This window comes from Corythoichthys intestinalis, chromosome 16 (genome assembly GCF_030265065.1).
Source record: "Corythoichthys intestinalis isolate RoL2023-P3 chromosome 16, ASM3026506v1, whole genome shotgun sequence".
NCBI lineage: Eukaryota > Metazoa > Chordata > Actinopteri > Syngnathiformes > Syngnathidae > Corythoichthys > Corythoichthys intestinalis.
Genome location: NC_080410.1, coordinates 20,544,366 through 20,562,893, shown reverse-complemented (window position 1 = coordinate 20,562,893; position 18,528 = coordinate 20,544,366). Strand labels below are relative to the sequence as shown.

The 18,528-nt window shown below is 39.0% G+C and overlaps 2 protein-coding genes across 3 annotated transcripts; one reads left to right on the top strand and one right to left on the bottom strand.

The window, feature by feature from the left end:
* Positions 1–1,114: 1,114 nt before the first annotated feature.
* gtf2f1 (general transcription factor IIF, polypeptide 1) lies at positions 1,115–10,412 on the top strand. Of its 2 annotated transcripts, none has more exons than XM_057817688.1 (14): positions 1,115–1,252; positions 1,441–1,486; positions 1,672–1,718; positions 4,299–4,371; positions 4,509–4,702; positions 4,791–4,961; positions 5,135–5,334; positions 6,704–6,848; positions 7,736–7,794; positions 7,877–8,008; positions 9,029–9,102; positions 9,210–9,351; positions 9,718–9,856; positions 9,956–10,412. In XM_057817688.1, the coding sequence occupies exons 2-14, from the start codon at positions 1,475–1,477 to the stop codon at positions 10,158–10,160; spliced, it is 1,593 nt and encodes a 530-aa protein (XP_057673671.1). In that variant the 5' UTR covers positions 1,115–1,252; positions 1,441–1,474; the 3' UTR covers positions 10,161–10,412. The 2 variants fall into 2 exon arrangements, with proteins under 2 accessions (XP_057673671.1, XP_057673672.1); XM_057817689.1 differs by having other exon boundaries at positions 7,739–7,794; positions 9,956–10,410.
* A 96-nt stretch (positions 10,413–10,508) lies between these two features.
* Positions 10,509–16,484, bottom strand: alkbh7 (alkB homolog 7). The gene is made up of 4 exons (XM_057817690.1): positions 16,112–16,484; positions 11,548–11,721; positions 11,347–11,471; positions 10,509–11,262 (listed from the first exon to the last, which is right to left on the bottom strand). Exons 1-4 carry the CDS (start codon positions 16,382–16,384, stop codon positions 11,142–11,144), a joined length of 693 nt encoding a protein of 230 aa, XP_057673673.1. The 5' UTR covers positions 16,385–16,484; the 3' UTR covers positions 10,509–11,141.
* Positions 16,485–18,528: the final 2,044 nt, after the last annotated feature.

Genomic DNA, 18,528 nt, shown 5'->3' with positions numbered 1-18,528 from the left:
ACTGATAGAAAAATATGAGCTTGGGGGGCGTGTCCGTGAACTGGCTTGACAATACAGCCGTAGAATATCTACAATCTCGACTGTTCTCCTCCGACCTTCGTTTGCCAGTCTTTATAAGTTAAAATGACAATAACTATCATTGTACCATTGCCAAAAAATTCGCCTGCTTCGTCAGGTTTTTAATCATTTATTTCAGAACTTGTGCAACACAACATGCATACTGTCTGTAGCAGGTAAACAAAGTGAAAGTAAAGTCCCTCCCTCACTCTGTCAAGTCAGCCACGCCGTGCGTTCAGTTACATTGCGCAAACACATCCGCACCATTGAAACTCCATTCGTTACATTATTGTAGATATTATTAGTATTATTATTACTATTATTATATTATTATTCCGATTTTTATTTATTTGTTTTTCTCTGTGTAATTGCTATTTGCAACCGTACCATCAGTATTTATTAAGGATTTAGTGCAGGTTTTCGGGCTTAATGGAATTATAATGTATTCTTATGGGAAAATCCTGCTGGATATACGACCATTTCGACTTACAAACATGGTCCTGGAATGAATCAACTTCGTATGAAGACCTACCGCTGTCTTTTGAAAATCTGGGAAAACAAAGACAAATCCCATTGAAATTTTACAATTTACTGTATTTTCCAACAGTGTATGGAATGAAATACTGTACTTTGTAACGTTTTTATACTCACTTAAAATTATAAAAATTCTTAAATCACAATTTTGCTATCACAACTGAGGCTGCCCTACAGAAGAGAAAAAATCAATAACAATTCAACTTTGGAATAGAATAAACAATCCACTCATTGTTTAGGCTTTGAGGTGATAAACATACAGACAGGCATAAAAACTTTTTTTTAAAAAACTAAATAAATAAAATAAATTAAAAATCAGGAGCGGTACTCACCAGCTTATTTATTTATTTATTTATTTATTTATGAATTTATTTATTTAGCGGGCTCATCATGAGTCAATGAAGTGAATTTCATCATATTAGGCACTGCGCCGAGTGTTTCAATATACTTTACATCAATTCTGTAAGTGAAAGAAAGGCGAATACCAATCACGTGAGCAACAACCGCGGAACCTTTATTTGACGTGTTTCCTACCTACAATAAATTCCGACGGACTGTTAAGTGTGCGCCGCAAAATTCTCTTGTAAACAAACGCATCTTCTTTGATCAATCATATTGAAAAATTCTAAACTTCCTTTCCACGTTCCTGCGTAAGCATAACGTAAGTTTGCATCTTTGGTTGAAATTGTTCATAAACTGGCGTCAAACATCCACGGTAGCATTTCATACTATTTAAGAGTCTGTATTTCGCGTAGACAATGCAGTCAATAATGCTCATTATAAAATGACTATTCTTTTAGTACCATTAATGCCGTATTTCTAACACTATGTATTATTTTCTTTTTCAAGTGTATCTTTATTGGAGTCGGAGCCAAGATACATTATGGCATCACTAGTGAGTAATGGCTTGGGGAAATAATGTTTACTGGCTTCGGTTTAATCCATGAGACTTCTTTTAGACATTTTTAATCTGTACCTTTTCCTTTTTTGGGGGGGGGGGGGTGCAATATGATTGATAATATCCTGTAATGGCAGCTGGAAAGCCATAGAATAATTTACGAGAAACTTTTTGTGTTGCAGGGGAGCAGCAGTTCTTCAGGCACTGAATATATTGTTCGAGTCCCTAAGTGAGTAGTGAAGTAAATATTCTCTTGTGATGCTCTGAATGTAATATAGATACTCAGACAAAATATCTGAATATGGTCGGGGTTTGAATTTACTCCCAAATATTTGCGATGAGATTTATCTGATCATATGAATGGAAATCTTTGTCATGGTTATTTTCGCTCTTCTACGGTAATATTTTCATCTTGTTGTGTTGAAAGCAAAAAGGAAAAAAAAACATCTGAATCGTGCAGATGTCCCAACATTTATGAACTTAGCAAAGCCTAGTGATGGGTGATAGTTTGTAGGCCTAATGGTTTTCCTGGTCGTGTATGGCTGTCAATAGAATTGGTTCCCTTGTATTTATTGATTGATGATATGACTTTAGCACAAGATAGATAAATTAGTTCGATAGATTAGATTAGATTGGACTAATTGTCATTTTGGTATGCACTACTGAATACAGAATGAAATTTCGTTGAATTTGACCTCCAAGTGTTGAGGGGAAAAAATAAATTAAGATAAAACTATGAATAAATAATAACATGTGAACAAAGAATCAGGGAATTGGAGTACTGTACAAAAGTGCAATAGGAATGTGCAAAATGAGCAAGCCAGAAGGAGGTTCACAAAATTACACAATATTTCAAATTGCAGTGATAGATAAATTAGGTAAACTGTCTGCTGTGCAGGAATGCAGAGAAAAAGAGATGTGAAATGTGTAAACCAGGTAAACTACTTTCACCTTGCCAGTGTTTCACAAAGTTATATTTCTTGTTTTCATCACATACTAGTCAGTCTCAAAAAATTTGCATATTGTGATAAAGTTAATTATTTTCTGTAAGGTACTGATAAACATTAGACTTTCATATATTTTAGATTCATTACACACAATTGAAGTAGTTCAAGCCTTTTATTGTTTTAATATTGATGATTTTGGCAAAAAAGTCAAGAAAACCAAAAAATCCCTATCTCAAAAAATTAGCATATTTAATCACACCAATACAAAAAAGTGTTTTTTGATACAAAAAAAAGTCAACCTTCAATCAGATATATCAGCTATGCACTCAATACTTGGTCGGGAATCCTTTTGCAGAAATGATTGCTTCAGTGCGGCGGGGCATGGAGGTAATCAGCCTGTGGCACTGCTGAGGTGTTATGGAGGCCCAGGATGCTTCGATAGCAGCCTTAAGCTCATCCACAGTGTTGGGTTTGGTGTCTCTCAACTTCCTCTTCACAATATCACACAGATTCTCTATGGGGTTCAGGTCAGGAGAGTTGTCAGGCCAATTGAGCACAGTAATGCCATGGTCATTAAACCATTTACCAGTGGTTTTGGCACTGTGAGCAGGTGCCAGGTCGTGCTGAAAAATGAAATCTTCATCTCCATAATGCTTTTCAGCAGATGGAAGCATGAAGTGCTCCAAAATCTCCTGGTAGCTAGCTGCATTGACCCTGCCCTTGATAAAACACAGTAGACCAACACCAGCAGCTGACATGGCACCCCAGACCATCACTGACTGCGGGTATTTGACACTCGACTTCAGGCATTTTGGCATTTCCTTCTTCCCAGTCTTCCTCCAAACTCTGACACCTTGATTTACGAATAACATGCAAAATTTGCTTTCATCTGAAAAAAGTACTTTGGACCACTGAGCAACAGTCCAGTGCTGCTTCCCTGTAGCCCATTTCCAGCACATGCCTGTGCACGGTGACTCTGGATGTTTCTTCTCCAGACTCAGTCCACTGTTTCTGCAGGTCCCCCAAGGTCTGGAATTGGCCCTGCTCCACAATCTTTCTCAGGGTGCGGTCACCTCTTCTGGTTGTGCAGCGTTTCCTGCCACACTTTTTCCTTCCCACAGTATTCCCACTGAGGTGCCTTGACACGGCACTCTGGGAACAGCCTATTCGCTCAGAAATTTCTTTCTGTGTCTTAGCCTCTTGCTTGAGGGTGTCAATGATGGCCTTCTGGACAGCAGTCAGGTCGGTAGTCTTGTCCATGATTGTGGTTTTGAGTAATGAACCAGGCTGGGAGTTTTTAAAAGCCTCAGGAATCTTTCGCAGGGGTTTTGACTTAATTCGTTGATTGAGATGATTAGTTTAGTAGCTTCTTTAGAGTACCTTTTCATGATATGCTAATTTTTTGAGATAGGGATTTTTTTTTCTTTACTTTTTTGCCCAAATCCTCAATATTAAAACAATAAAAGGCTTGAACTACTTCAGTCGTGTGTAATGAATCTAAAATATATGAAAGTCTAATGTTTATCAGTACATTACAGAAAATAATGAACTTTATCACAATATGCTAATTTTTTGAGAAGGACCAGTATTTCCTCCTCGACATTACTGCTGCTCTTCTGTGTTCGCAACAAATTGCAACATTTGAAAAAAAGGGGGGCAAAGAGAAATAAACTAAACACACGCTTCATCCTTTACACGTTCACTAAGACGGGCCGTGTAAAATATCGTAAGACCTTGTATAATTGTTTGACCATCAGCTTTGTTTGACTGCTTAGTCAGGTTGAATGCCTTACCTTATCAAATTTTACATGTAATGAATGGTTTAAAAAAAACAAATTATGTAACTGTTTTTCTACCTATAGAAATACAAGCAAGAAATACAACATAATGGCTTTTAACGCAGGTGATAAAGTCAACTGTTCAACGTGGACACAGGTAAGTCTAGTAATTGTTTACAAACATTAACATAGTGAAAAGAAGATGGTTTTACATTATTGTTGTGATAGTACTATAAAATGAAGAAAATCTCAAACGTTTTTGGAGTAACTTATATCAGAATCCCTTTCCTTCAGGCTCGAATGGAGAGAGACATGAGTGCTCGGAAGATATATGGTGAAGAAGAGACACCGGAGGGCGCAGCTGGTAGCGAGTTTGGCAAGAAACAGCGTGAGGAAGCTCGACGGAAGAAGTATGGCATTGTAACACGTGAGTTTAAAGTAGAGGACCAGCCTTGGATTCTAAAAGTCAACGGCAAAGCAGGCAAAAGGTGTGATACGAAACACTAAATCATGTTTCCTCCTTTATTGTTTACCTATGAATTGATAACCAATCTACCCTCTCTCTGTCTACTTAAGGTTCAAAGGCCTGAAGAAAGGAGGTGTCACAGAAAATGCTTCCTACTACATCTTCACTCAATGCCCAGATGGTGCTTTTGAAGCCTTCCCTGTTCATGGCTGGTACAACTTCACCCCAGTGGCGAAACACAGAACTCTCACTGCGGAGGAGGCTGAGGAGGAGTGGGGCAGGTGAGAAAGGGTTAAAGTGAGAAAATGAGAAAAGATCAGATGTTCAAAGTCTCTTTGCCCAATAGATTAAAGTTTTGCTTATTAATTGACTTTACTAACCAATTCACTTGGCAAGTGAAAGGACGCTATATACTAGTATGGTTTACTCAATAGACACTCCATTATGTGCATAGGAGAAACAAGGTAGTGAATCACTTCAGCATCATGCTTCAGAGACGCCTGCGTGAGCAAACAGCGGGTGATGAGGAAGAGGATGAGAGTGAGAAATCAACAAAGAAGAAAAAGAGTGGCGGTCGAGGGAGCGACCTGCGCATCCATGATCTGGAAGATGACTTTGAAATGAGCAGTGAAGATAGTGACAACAGTGGTGAAGGTGTGGATGAGTACCATATTTTTTGGACTATAAGTTGCCACTGAGTATAAGTCGCACCAGCCAAAAAAAATGTGCAATGAAAAGGAAAAGAAACATAAGTCTCACCGGAGGATAAGTCGCATTTTTTGGGGGGAAATTTATTTGATAGAATCCAGCACCAAGAACAGACATGTCATCTTAAAAGGCAATTTAAAATACAATAGAGAACAACTGGTTGAATAGGTGTACGGTATGCTAACATTATATGACGCTAGAAGATAGATCGGGCCTAAAAAATCCAGCCCGGCCCGACCCGACCGGCCCGCGGGTATTAAAGCCCGGCCCGAGCCCGATCAATTAACTTGATTTGCTTGCCCGAGCCTGAAAAACCCAGAAATTTCATGTTTCATTTGAAGGCACGAGCCCGAAAAAAAAAAGACATTTTCTGTGTCATTTGTGAGGACTCAGAAGAAGGAGGAAATGTGGGGATGCGATGCGTGGTTGCGTTTTGTGTGATCACATTTGTGGCGATGCATAATGATAATAAATTAAAGCCTGTCTTTTGTAACGAATTCTCACAGTTAAGACTGTAAGATGGGTATTCAATAAACATTTATATCTTTTATATTTGTGTGTCTGTTCTACCAGACGAATAATGGATTTGACATTTATTTTAATCTCGAATTTGCAGAAAAAAAACGCAAGTTTTCTCAATGTTTAAATATTCTACATATTTTTATGATCATTATAAATGCATTTACACAACGAAATAACGCTAGAAAATTTTGTTAAATATATTTCTCGTATGAGACCAAAGCGCCACATTCGTTTACATTCAGCGAAGCAGACACAGGTTTCTGTATAGCATCTTCCACAATCAATTTGAATCCTTTCCATATCCCACTCCTGCTGCAGTTGTTTGCTTTTCAATTCCCGTCTTTAGTTTGTTTATACTCCTAGCTGCTCCATATCGAAAAGGAAATATCAGGATGCTCGCGGAGGGCGCCAGGGCGGGAGGGGAAGTTTGAAAAGAGACCGGGGCCACGGCGATCACGTGCGCAGGCATGCGCAGCGCCTTCTCTGTTTTATCAGAATTATTTATTTTATTTAACATCCATACATCATTTTAGTATAAATATATGAATATATATTTATTTTAAAAAACAGCGAGAGAAAAGTCGGCCCGACAGTAAATAATCACACATGAGTCGCTCCAGAGTATAATACGCACCCTCTGCCAAACTATGGAAAAAAAAAAAAACTGCGAGTTACAGTCCGAAAAATACGGTATACTGGAATACGCATTTCCAAACATGGCACCCTGTGTGTTGGGAAAATACCGTGTGTAGCGTAGTACAGCTGCATTTAAACAATCCTTGTTTGCTTTTAGATGGAGAAGGCAAGACAAAAGCAAAGAATGAAACTGGTAAAGGAAAATCAAAGAAGAAGAAGAACAATGACAAGGATGCTTTGGAAGACAGTGATGATGGTGACTACGAGGGTCTTGAGGTGGATTACATGTCAGATGAAAGCAGGTGAGATCAATAGCGTTTTACTCTACTCAAAATGTAGGATTTCTTCATTTTAGGCCCGCTATACATTGATTGATATGACCTAGGTCAATCATGGTGTTGGAGCCAAAATAAGTGTTGTTGTAAAATAAAATGATTATGAAGAATGAATAAGACTTCAGATTGAATTTTGGTTAGTTATGAAAGAAAACTTTTATTTTGAAATCTGAGGCGCACTTCCGGTACGAAAGTGATAACAGGAAGAGATTGTCAGGAGAGCGAGGCCCAGTGAGTTGGTAGGATAGAGGAAAACGATACGGATTTTGAACCACACACGCACACGCTCTCGCACACACGAAGACAAACAAATCGACAATGGACACGCGCACACGCGCACATGTACAAGCCAACGGGACTCTCGACATAAGTTAAGTTGTGGAAATATCGTCGCGCTTTGTTTTTCTTTTGAATATACACATACATACACTGACTGATAACAACATGACTGAGCCAAAGGACTACGCTCATCATCGAAAGACGAGAGCACCTGTGTACCGCTAGCAAGACGTCAAGTAAGGTGCGTTGGAACCAACTCTTTCTACACACTTGCTGGGCTGATGGTTAATTTGTATTGATTGATAGCCATTACACATGGTGAAAAAAGTACAGTTGGCGACTTGTACTTGTGGAAAAATGTTTTTTAAAGGCTCTACAAATAATATCCAAACTCTTATCTATTTTTTTCATTGGGCCATTAAAACATGGTGTAAGTTTCAAGCAAGAAGTACTTTTCGACAAAGAGAACAAATGTTAATCCACTAGGTTTCTCCATGCATGTGCCTCCTAGACTTTTTTGCAAGGCATTATATGGCCCTTTTTCTTTAATAAATAAGTCTTTTGTCTCTCATAAGCAGTTCAGATGAAGAACCTGAAAAAGGAAAGCCAAGCAAAGGAGAAGACCTTCCCAAAGGTCAAACCAGCGTATTATGATTGTCAATCATTTAAGAGATGAGTAGTTCATGTGACGTGCTGAAATTTGTCTTACTTCACAGGGATCGATGAGGCCTCAGAAAGCGAGGAAGAGAGCGAAGAGGAGAAACAGAATGAGGAGGAAGCAAAGGAGGAGGAAGAGGAGGAGGAAGCAAAGAAAACATTGGCACAGACTGAAAAGAAGAAGAAAAAAGGTTCAGACCTTACAGTGACAAAGCCATCCTATTAAGTGCTACCTAAAAAACTACATATCCAAAACACTACAAACACCTCCCTGGCAGTATCATTATACAGTGGTACTCGACATATGATCGCTTCGACACATAATCTTTTCGACATCCGACGTAAAATTTGACTCGCCATTTGTCTATACATCCGACGACATGCTCGAAATACGACGATTCATAACGCCGCAGATTGTTTTCCCGAAGACGACATGCTTGAAATACGACGACATGACAGCCCCACAGACGGAACATACAGCAAATTTTCTTGTGTGAGAAATCAACACAGGTTTCAAAAAGGTTGGTACAGGTGGTGAAACAAGGGAAAAGGTGACGCTTACCTTTTAAACGAAGTTATAAATTATAGAAAAATATGAGCGTGGGGTGCGCATCCGTGGACTGGCTCAACAATATACAGTATCTCCACGGTCCTCCTCCGACCAGTCGCTCGCCAGTCTTTATAAGGTGACAATTACTATTGTGGTAACATCGCCAAAGAAATCACCAGCTTCGTCACATTTTTATCATTTATTTCACAATTTATTCAACACAAAATGCCTACTGTCCGCCGCAATTGACGGTTCTCAAGAAAACATTGAAACTCTCAAGCTCACAGCTCCCTCTTTCTGTCACGTCAGCCACGCGGTGCGTTCAGGTACAGCAAAAAAAACGTCCGCCACATTAGAACCTGATTAGTCACATTTTTACATGAATTATTATTATCATTACATTATTCCGTTTTTTATTTATAATTTTTCTTGCAGTGTGTAATTGCCATTTGTAATAGTACCAGCAGTATTTATTAAGGATTTAGTGTAGGTTTTTGGGCTGTGGAACGAATTAATGGAATTGTAATGTATTCCTATGGGAAAATCCTGCTAGACATACGACCATTTCGACTTACAAGGTCCTGGAACAAATTAACTTCGTATGTAGAGGTACCACTGTATATGATTATCATTTTTTTAGGTGACTTTATATGTTTTACAGACAGTAGCGGTGAATCAGACAGCTCAGACGACAGTGATATTGAAGGAGAAACGGCCTCTGCTCTGTTTATGGCGGTGAGTGAGTGTGGATGAAGAAGTGATCATTCTAGTTTTAAAATACAGATGATTTCATGAATTGGATTAATTATGAATAATGTCAATGTAACCATTTCCTTTTGTAGAAGAAGCGTACTCCCCCAAAACGTGCAGGTGGACGCGGCTCTGCTGGAAGTTCCAGAACTGGCAGCCGGCCAGGGACGCCTTCCATTGACTCTGCCGCCACATCCAACACACTACGTGCTGCTGCTAGCAAGCTAGAACAAGGTGCACACATGTGGTGTATATGTTGTCAACTCTTAGCATGACCCATGTTTTGATATGTTGCTATTAGGAATGTGAATTTCACCTAAAAAAACAGATTCATATCCTGATATGAGGGTTGGAAATGATTCAAGATTGATTAGTGGAGGGATCTGAATCGGTTTGATTAATTTTGATTATGATTCAATTCGATATAAGCAAGCATAGAATTCCTAAAAAAAATTGTTGGTGGAACAAGCTATATTTCTTCAGCTTGGTTTGATCTATTGTGTTAAAAAAACTTTTTTCACCAAAAATAATTGATATTTTTAGTTAATATGCCTAGTACATATTTCTATCGAGCATCCGTCCGATCTCATGTTCCAACAGGTAAAAGACAGACACAAGGTCCAGGAACAGACTCCCCTGCTGCCAAAAGGCTCAAAATGGACCCCAGCAGTCAGAGCCCTGCTCCCTCTGGAAAGACTACACCTCAACCCCCATCAGGAAAATCTACTCCCAGTTCCAGGTACTGTGTCATTGCACATCCGATTCATCTCCAATTGCTGTTGTTAATCTTGTGTTGGGAGTCAGCCTTATTTGCTCTTTTTGATCTTTCATCCGACAGTGATGTGCAACTAACAGAAGAAGCGGTCCGTCGCTACCTCATCCGGAAACCGATGACCACCAAAGATCTGCTGAAAAAATTCCAGACCAAGCGCACAGGCTTGAGCAGCGAGAAGACTGTCAACGTCCTAGCTCAGATTCTGAAACGCCTCAATCCAGAACGCAAAAACGTTAACGACAAAATGCATTTTTATCTTACGGAATGAACAAGGAGCTCAGATTCGGTTCCAAGTCACCCATGAGCTTTCTGAGGACAGGTGTTGTGCTATAGAATATTGATCAAACCAATAAGGATGGCAGGGGATGGTGGGAAATCAAGAAATTATTTCATTGGATCTAGTATATCTGGTCTCCATGAAGTTGGTGTTTTGGTGGAAAAACTCACAGCCGAAGCATAAAAAGGATCACTTGAATTTAAGTGTGATAGAGTTGTGTTGAGTTGGATGTTTTCTAATTAAAAAAAAAAAAAAAAAAAAAAAAAAAAAACGTGTTTTTTTTTTTTCTCGATAAAGTATTTTAGTAGTTGCCAATTGAACAATTACCCAAACATTTTTAAGGTCGGGAATACTTGTAAAATATTTTTTTTACCTTGAAAAACATGCAAATATGAAACTCATTTGAACACTCAAGTTTGTCTCAAAACAATAGTGGAGAATACAAGCACGGCAAAATTCATGGCAAATTTGAAGGACACTGAACTGTTCCTCATTAATTCAGAAGGGGTATTTAATACATAACACCAAGTTGCAAGTGATGAAACTCTCTTCACAAATGTTCTTTATTGATACAATCATACATCGTGCTTCCACCTAAATTATGAAATTTACTTGTTTTCCCCTTTTGTGTCCACAAAGATTTAATGAGATTGTCACCATGTCTACAAATTCAATGTTTTCCAGGGACAATAGCTCACAGAGGACTGCACTTTTGAGAAATATGTTGACAGATATTTAAAAATGTATTTATTAATGAATGTGGAGGAGCCATTTATTATAATCCATGAAAATATGGACTCATAATACTTAATGCACTTGATATTGTAATTTCAGTAAATACAAATCAAGTCTTGCGCACTTAATTTTTGGCACTCTACTTTCCACCAGTGAGGAGTAACAACATCAATGAGGCCATTTACAATGTCTTTGTGGAGCAGGTCAAATCTACATTCTATCTGAATTAGAGTGCATTCAAGCCGGAAGGTTCCGACAAATAACGGAGATGCGTCGTTGCCTAGGAACTCGCTGTCCATTAAATATAGAGTCCTCATCTTTTAGGATTTCATGAGTGAAGTCATACCGGGCTTGGTTCCTGTGAATATAAAAGGGGAGCGAAATAAGTGGCTCAGCAAAGTGTAGGTATTTCAACTACAAGGTATGGTACTAACTGCTGAACCTTAGGATGTAGAGGGAGCGTCTTGGCAGCAGCAGATCTAGCCATTCACTGTGAGCATCCTCTTTAACTAAGCGCATGACACTGTCTGAGAGAAGACTCAATCCAGTGATTGTGCTGCCACAGAACTGTAAAAAGATTCATATTACACAAGTGTACAGTAATCCTGAAATGTCATGTACACATATCGCTTACGTCATTTACCTTGACACTGTCAATGTGAGGTTTGATATAACCAGTTTTATCCAGATCTAGGACATGTACGGGCCCAAGAAGTGAGCTTCCAGAAGCAAATGCTACTGAACGGACACGAGCTAAAATGCCCTGGCACGCTTCACCCCACGTCAAACGTTCAGTTTCTCTGTATCCATGAATAGCCTATATGGGGGAGGAAATCAAGACCAAAAATATTCATTTACAAAACAATGATAGTATCATGAATAGCATTTCTCATGGCTACATTGCTTTCAGTGCTTGTATATTATGCAGACGCTGGATCTTTAGTCCAAATACAACTCATGTTAACCCAATCTGCCCAGTGCTTCCAGAATCAAAATTTCTTGGCAATGCGATTTAAACAAATCACTTTTTTTTTTAATGTAAATACCATCTCTAATGAGTATTATGTTTTGTGTTTTGATAAGCAATTATTCAGAACTATCCTGGACTACTTTAGATGATGTACAGGGCACCATTACATGCCCTGATGTTGCATTTGTTGTTGTTGCTAGTTGTATACTGTTGTTAGGAGTGGGAACCTCTTGGTATCTCACGATACGATTCAATTTGCGATACAAAGCTCACGATAACGATGATCTGACGACATGGCGATATAACGATTAGCGATACATTGGTCAGGAAATCATTCTAGGATATTCTACAAAAAACTAACAGAAAAACAAGCTTCTAGTGTGAATTGGAATTAGGTTATCACTAGTAGACGTCCAATCCATTTGAACTGGGAGGCTGGCAGCGAATGAACCATCCCTCGCTGCCATCCCTCCTACTTCAAACGGATTGAATGTCTATGGCTGTCAGTGGCAGTCAATGCCAGGCAATTAGGTAATTTTGGGCCATTTAAGGTCTCACTGGAACAGCACCAAACAAAAGTTCCAGCATCATCACCTTGTCCAATGCAGATTCTTGACAAGGTGATGATGCTGAAACTTTTGTTTGGTGCCGTTCCAGTGAGATTTACAAAGATGATTGCCTGAAGAAGACATCAAAATTCCCTCAGTAAACATTGACACCTTTTTAAAAACGATATCTCGATTCTTGGCAAGAGCATATCGATAGCCTTTTGGGATACAAAGTATCACGATATATCACCATTTCGCCATTTTGTCACACCCCTAACTGTTGTGCTCCACAAAAGGCTCAGGTCACGAATCAAATGCAAGACTGTGCTCATGTGTAGCCCATGCATGCTGATGTTAGAGAGCTTATAGCCTACATCTACTGTACTTCAAACTAGGCCTGCATGATATATCGTTGAATATCGCCATCGCGATGTGCGCACGTGGAATAGTCCTATCTGAGGATGTGCAATTATTGTTATTATTGTTATTTGGAAAAAGTAAACTTTGGTTTGCTTCATAAAAGCAGCAGGTGTGCCGAGACATGGCTTCGATTTTATATAAAACAATCTTTATCATTCACAGATAAACCCCCCTAGCCTAGATTAAATGGTATTACTTAAATACAATTATATAACACGTTTTTTTTTTGCACTTTCAAGTCGTAAATAAATTAATAATGAATAAATACAATTAAAGTAAATTGAAGCACCTTAAATCTATAATGCAACAATAAAAAAATTACAGAAATTCCAAGATAAAATTTTATATTGAAGAATATGATAAATCATTAAAAATATAAAGAAAAAAATTAAAAATACAAGGATTAATACGAAAACAAGGGGGTAACTCAGGAAAAACAATTTAATCTATTCAAGTCATCTGATGAAAATTCTTCTATTTTAAACATTTGAATATACTGTATATCGCAATATATATCGCGAACCCCAAAAACGTTTTTTCCAGTATCCTTCAGACTAGGGTGACAAAACATCCTCTTTCTCCGGGATATGTCTACTTTTCACGTCCTGTCCGTATCGTCCGGCTGGGTTTTATAAATTAATGAAAATGTCCGGTTTTCATGATTTTTCATGGGACCAATTTGAAGAGAATCCCTCAGGCCGCTGGGGACAGCGCCTGCCTGCGTTGACGTGGCTCCTACTAGCAGGGGGAGAAGGAGTAGTTCTAAGAGATGTTTATGCTACCGCCATCCCCAAGGGGCCGCTATCCTTTTTCGATATGATTGGCACTACAAATATAGCGCGGAAGAACAGATTGAGGAGAGCGAGAGAGAGAGAGAGAGAGAGAGAGAGAGAGAGAGGTGTTGAAGTTGCGCGGGAGCACCGTGTTGAGTGGCATTGTCCCCCACTGGTTCTGTTTTGTTAATAAAAAGTCTCCACTGAAAAAGCTATCCGATGCGTCCATGTGTTTTATTGCCTGGCACGGCCAGACTGTTCTCCCTGTGTTTTTCAAACACTGAGAGAATAGTCTGGGACCCAGCCCATTAACGGCCTCTCGAGCAAGTACAAAATCAATCGACAAATCAGATTCGTTTATTTGCGTGACGTGTTCTTAGCGAGCAACGTCACTCTTCCGCGTCGGAAGTCGTCTCCACAACAACACAGATGGCGAACAGGAGAGCCGAGAATATGTTCCAATCCACGGTAAAATCAGTTTTAAATGACCAAAAACACATCGACACAAGTCATTGACAACAGTTTGTCTCGCGCTAGCCATGTTGAATAAACTCCGCTCTCCTCGTATGTTTACTTCCGCGCGCAAGTCCCTCATCTCGCCCGTCGCTGATTGGTCCACTCCGCTGTCTGTTTGCTGTGGCTTGCTCCGCCCTGGAAATTTTATCCGCTTAATGGTGGCCAGACTTAATAGCTGGAACAGCGGTGAGTCTGGAATACCAGGCTATGTTTTATACACTTCGCCATCCACTTGAAGGAAGAACCGGACCTGTAAGGTTATCTCCGACTAATGTCAATCATGTGTCTTGTGTTATATATTTGGTTATACTGTATGTGTACAGTATATAATATTAGTCTTGTAGTAATTGTTCTGCGTTTGTGTATTTGGTTGAATGTTAGTATTATATTCAGGGGTGCACATAAGTGGTCCGCATGCGCGCATGCGTACTGGACGTAGACAAACGCGCTGGCCCTCGACGGCTTTCATACGCTTTTGCGTACCGATGGCTGACCACTGTCTTTGTGGCGGACACGAGAAAATCACTTCTGAAAATGTCAGAGGCAGGCCCCACTGAGTAATTATTTCCGTGTTCCCCGACCCCTATCAAAAGACAGACAGACGACAGAGTCACCGGAGCTACCAAAAAAAAGGACTTTTGCTGAAAAGTGGCTGCAGGAGGTACCATGGCTAGAAGCTAATGATGCTCGCACGGAAATGTGGTACAAAATTTGCCGTGACAATCCCAATTTCGCTGATAAGAGCAGCACATTTTATGTAGGGTCAAAGAATTTAAGCCATCCAAACTTTGAAAAGCACGAAAAAAACAGAGTATTTGGCAATTAAGCAAACTGTCGATGTCGGACAGGACCCCACTCGCCCTATGGACAAGTGGCGGAATAAAGTTTAATGAACAGCGCCATGCACTGACAAACGTGTTTTTGCTCGCATTTCACAAAGCTAAACATGCACGTTCAATGAGCTCTTATGAGGAGGACATCCCACTTTTACAAAGGCTTGGAGTTAATGTGGGAGCGCGCATAATGTCATTTATTTTGAATTAGTGCTTTTATGTTTATTTCTTTACATTTCACTTCAGAGTAATGGCAATTTTGTTGTGCCAGTTGATGTTAATCAAGCAATAATTGTTAATATATTTAAAGGTAATTGGCTCTAAGTAAAGCTTGTCATAATTTTATCGCATCAGGTGGGTCGGCTCTCAAGCTCAAAGAGGACCAAGTCACATCTCCAGGTCCTCTTCTGAGAACCTGGGCAAAAAACTTATGTGCACCCCTGATTATATTCTAAGTAACTGGGTTTCTTATGCGTCAGGGTTCAGTCATCCATGTTAATAAGAGGAAATTCCAAATTGACGCAGAGGAGTATTTCTTCACAATTAGCGTTGTGTTGAAATTGACTGACACTTTGCACAGAATACTACAATACTGTGCTGCCTGTGACATGTTCCCAGAGAGCCTGCCCAGTTGTTAAGAGTTTTTTACCATCAATACCGATACTGTAAAATGAAAGTTTTATGTACCCAAAAGAGTAAGTCGAAAATACCTTTATTCTACTTTGGATACAAATTTGCGCATGCGTGTGCAGTCACAGACACATACATACATACATACATACATACATTTCCATGGGTCTGCATTATATTATAATTTTTAAAATCATTATTCATTTATTTCTTTATTTGTTTTTTTGGCGTTGTTATTGTTTATTATTTTTTTTAGGAACAATAAAGCCTGTTGAGTAACCTGTCATCTGTTGAGTAAAAAACAATTATTGCCATATAGTATATACGATATGGCCTTTTTTTTTTTTTTTTTTTTTTTTTTTTTTTGAAATAAAGTATCTCGAGGCCGGGCCGAGTGTCGTCTTTTTTGGAAATAAAAGTATGGTCACCCTAATTCAGCCCTACTTCAAACCTTCATTTACATCGTCTGACAGACATATGACCTCTGTGTGAATATGGACACATATATAAGACTCACGTCATCCCAGTGATCGAATTCGTAGCGTTTCTTCTTCAAGCCTGGTTCCAGCTCCAGCAGAAGGGCAACCTCCTCCTCCTCGGTAATGAAGGCCGTTCTTACCTCCACCTGCGTCCCTAGTTTCTGCACCAAAGCCTGGCTTGACCCGATCACCAGCGGCAGATCCCTTTCGGTTTTCAAGTCGCTATCTGCCAACGAATTGACGTAACGAACCGAACTTTTGCAAACATTTAGTTTATGGATTTTTTTCACAGCATTCACTAACAGTTCCATGTTGCTGCCCGAAATACAGTCGATACATTGCAATTTAAGACGTGTTTTTAAAATTTGTGGTTCTTCAACTTCACTAGTTTAAGTAGGACGCCATATTTAAAATGTGGTGCATTTTGGGTAGCGTAGTCAAAAGATTGTTTTTAGATTAGACTGTAGTTCTTCATTATGACCACTAGAGTTCAGTAAAAATCTTCAGAATATAGATAACCTTTTCCTCTTCTCACGGATTTGTTTTGGGACCTTGTACCAATTCATATTTGACTTTGGTGGTACATCTGATGTGTATTGGAATGTATATGAATTAACAAAATTATAAATTACATTTTTCCTTTTTTTTTTTTTTTTTTTTTTTTTTTTTAGTTTCCCCCCACTTTTAGGTTTAATATCATAATAGGTTTAATATCATGAAACAAATATCGATGATGATATAGGGCCAGGTAACTTTTGGCATGAATTTAACCGGTTTATCACTATATCAAAACTGCTTTTTATGTTTGGATTATCTTTGTTTAATATATACATTTGTTTGATGACATTTGTTGGATGAACTTCAACTTCAATGTAGGGAAACTCTGAGAAGTAAGGGAATTGAATTGCACCCAGTTCCTTGCTCAATGGCCCCGCTGTGATCCTCAGTAAATCATCCATCATATGGAGTTGTTAACAGTCAGCTGGTTTCTGTTTGTTTTTCTTTTAGTATGCTTTGTGAGTCTCTTCATTTGGTCCTTACCAGTTGTTGAACCTGATTTCCCAGCCTAAAATTTATGGATGACCCACCATTACAGTTACATTCATTCTTGATCTTAAAACATGCATTATGCTGATTATACACGTAACATCCATGTTTGAACACATCCATTATGTTTAGCGTTCCTTCTGTGAGACTGCTGGTGGTCTCGGTCAGTGAGCATCTGCAATGAATCTTACACCCCACAGACACATCGAGTATACAGTGCACGCGCACACCACATATATAAACACTAACATACTCGTAAATAATGTTGTGGCCATTTCATTGTTGAATGCCATGCTTTTGCCTCTAGCCTTAGCCACTTCTGTTCTTTTTCACTATATTAAGGCAGTACATTATTGTAATGCGATTAGACTTGATTTGGAGTACTAAAATTTTCCAGTAGTAGTAAAGGCAATTCTATCGAGCCCTAAAAAAAACACTAATAGAGGTCTGTTTTGGCTTTGTGTGAAATATCACATTTTAAATCAACCAATGGAGCCACAACCCAATGCAGTTTTCTAGAAAATCCAGCGTCAAAACCCTTCAGCTTTGTTCATTTGTTGTTGTACGCTTGAGTGAGTTATTGACAGATGTTTGCATCAAACATTCAGGTTTTTTGTTTCAATCATGTCGATTTGTCTTGTAGAGGTTTACGTCTTAGGTCTACATCGGATGGAGTAGGTTCAGCAGGGGCGGAGTGCACTACAAGCATCCAACTATTGAATAATTCAGTCTTATGAATCATTGAGTCACGACACTCCTTTGCCAGCTCTCTCCTCACATCTCAAGACACAGTCAGCTACCCACCATTTTTTTCATTGACCAAAAAATACATATAGCATTTTCTCAAGAAAAGCAATTTTGGCCATTGTGATAAAATGTAAAATATCATACTGCAAGCATCATACCTTGGATATGCTGTTCTTTGCTGATGCGAGTGTTCACGGTAAACATACAGTATCTACAGTATACACCTCACATTTGTTCTGACAATTCACCTTCATTAAATCAATGCCTGGTGGGAGGAAATTCTTGTTGGTATAATGAGTTGGAATTAGGTTAAACGGTTACCGAAGATATGTGCTTCTTTGACAATAAACAGCCTGTTAAAAGTGAATAATCTCCTCCTGGATCATATTAGGCTCTCTATCAGGTCACCCCAAAATGCAGCAGAATGTAGGAAACTATCATCTTTTTATGTGAAATTTTCTCTGTGCCAAACACCATCACAATGTCATGCCCCTGTGGTATTTGAAGGCACATAAAATGGTGGAAGGAGGGTATACTGACTCCCATTTTGCATGTTCATTCTGAACTAAGCCACATTCCCAGTCGTAACAAAGTGTAAACACTTGTGCAACCATATTATTTCACTGTAATTTCCCTCCTTTTTAAACAAATTTTGAACAAA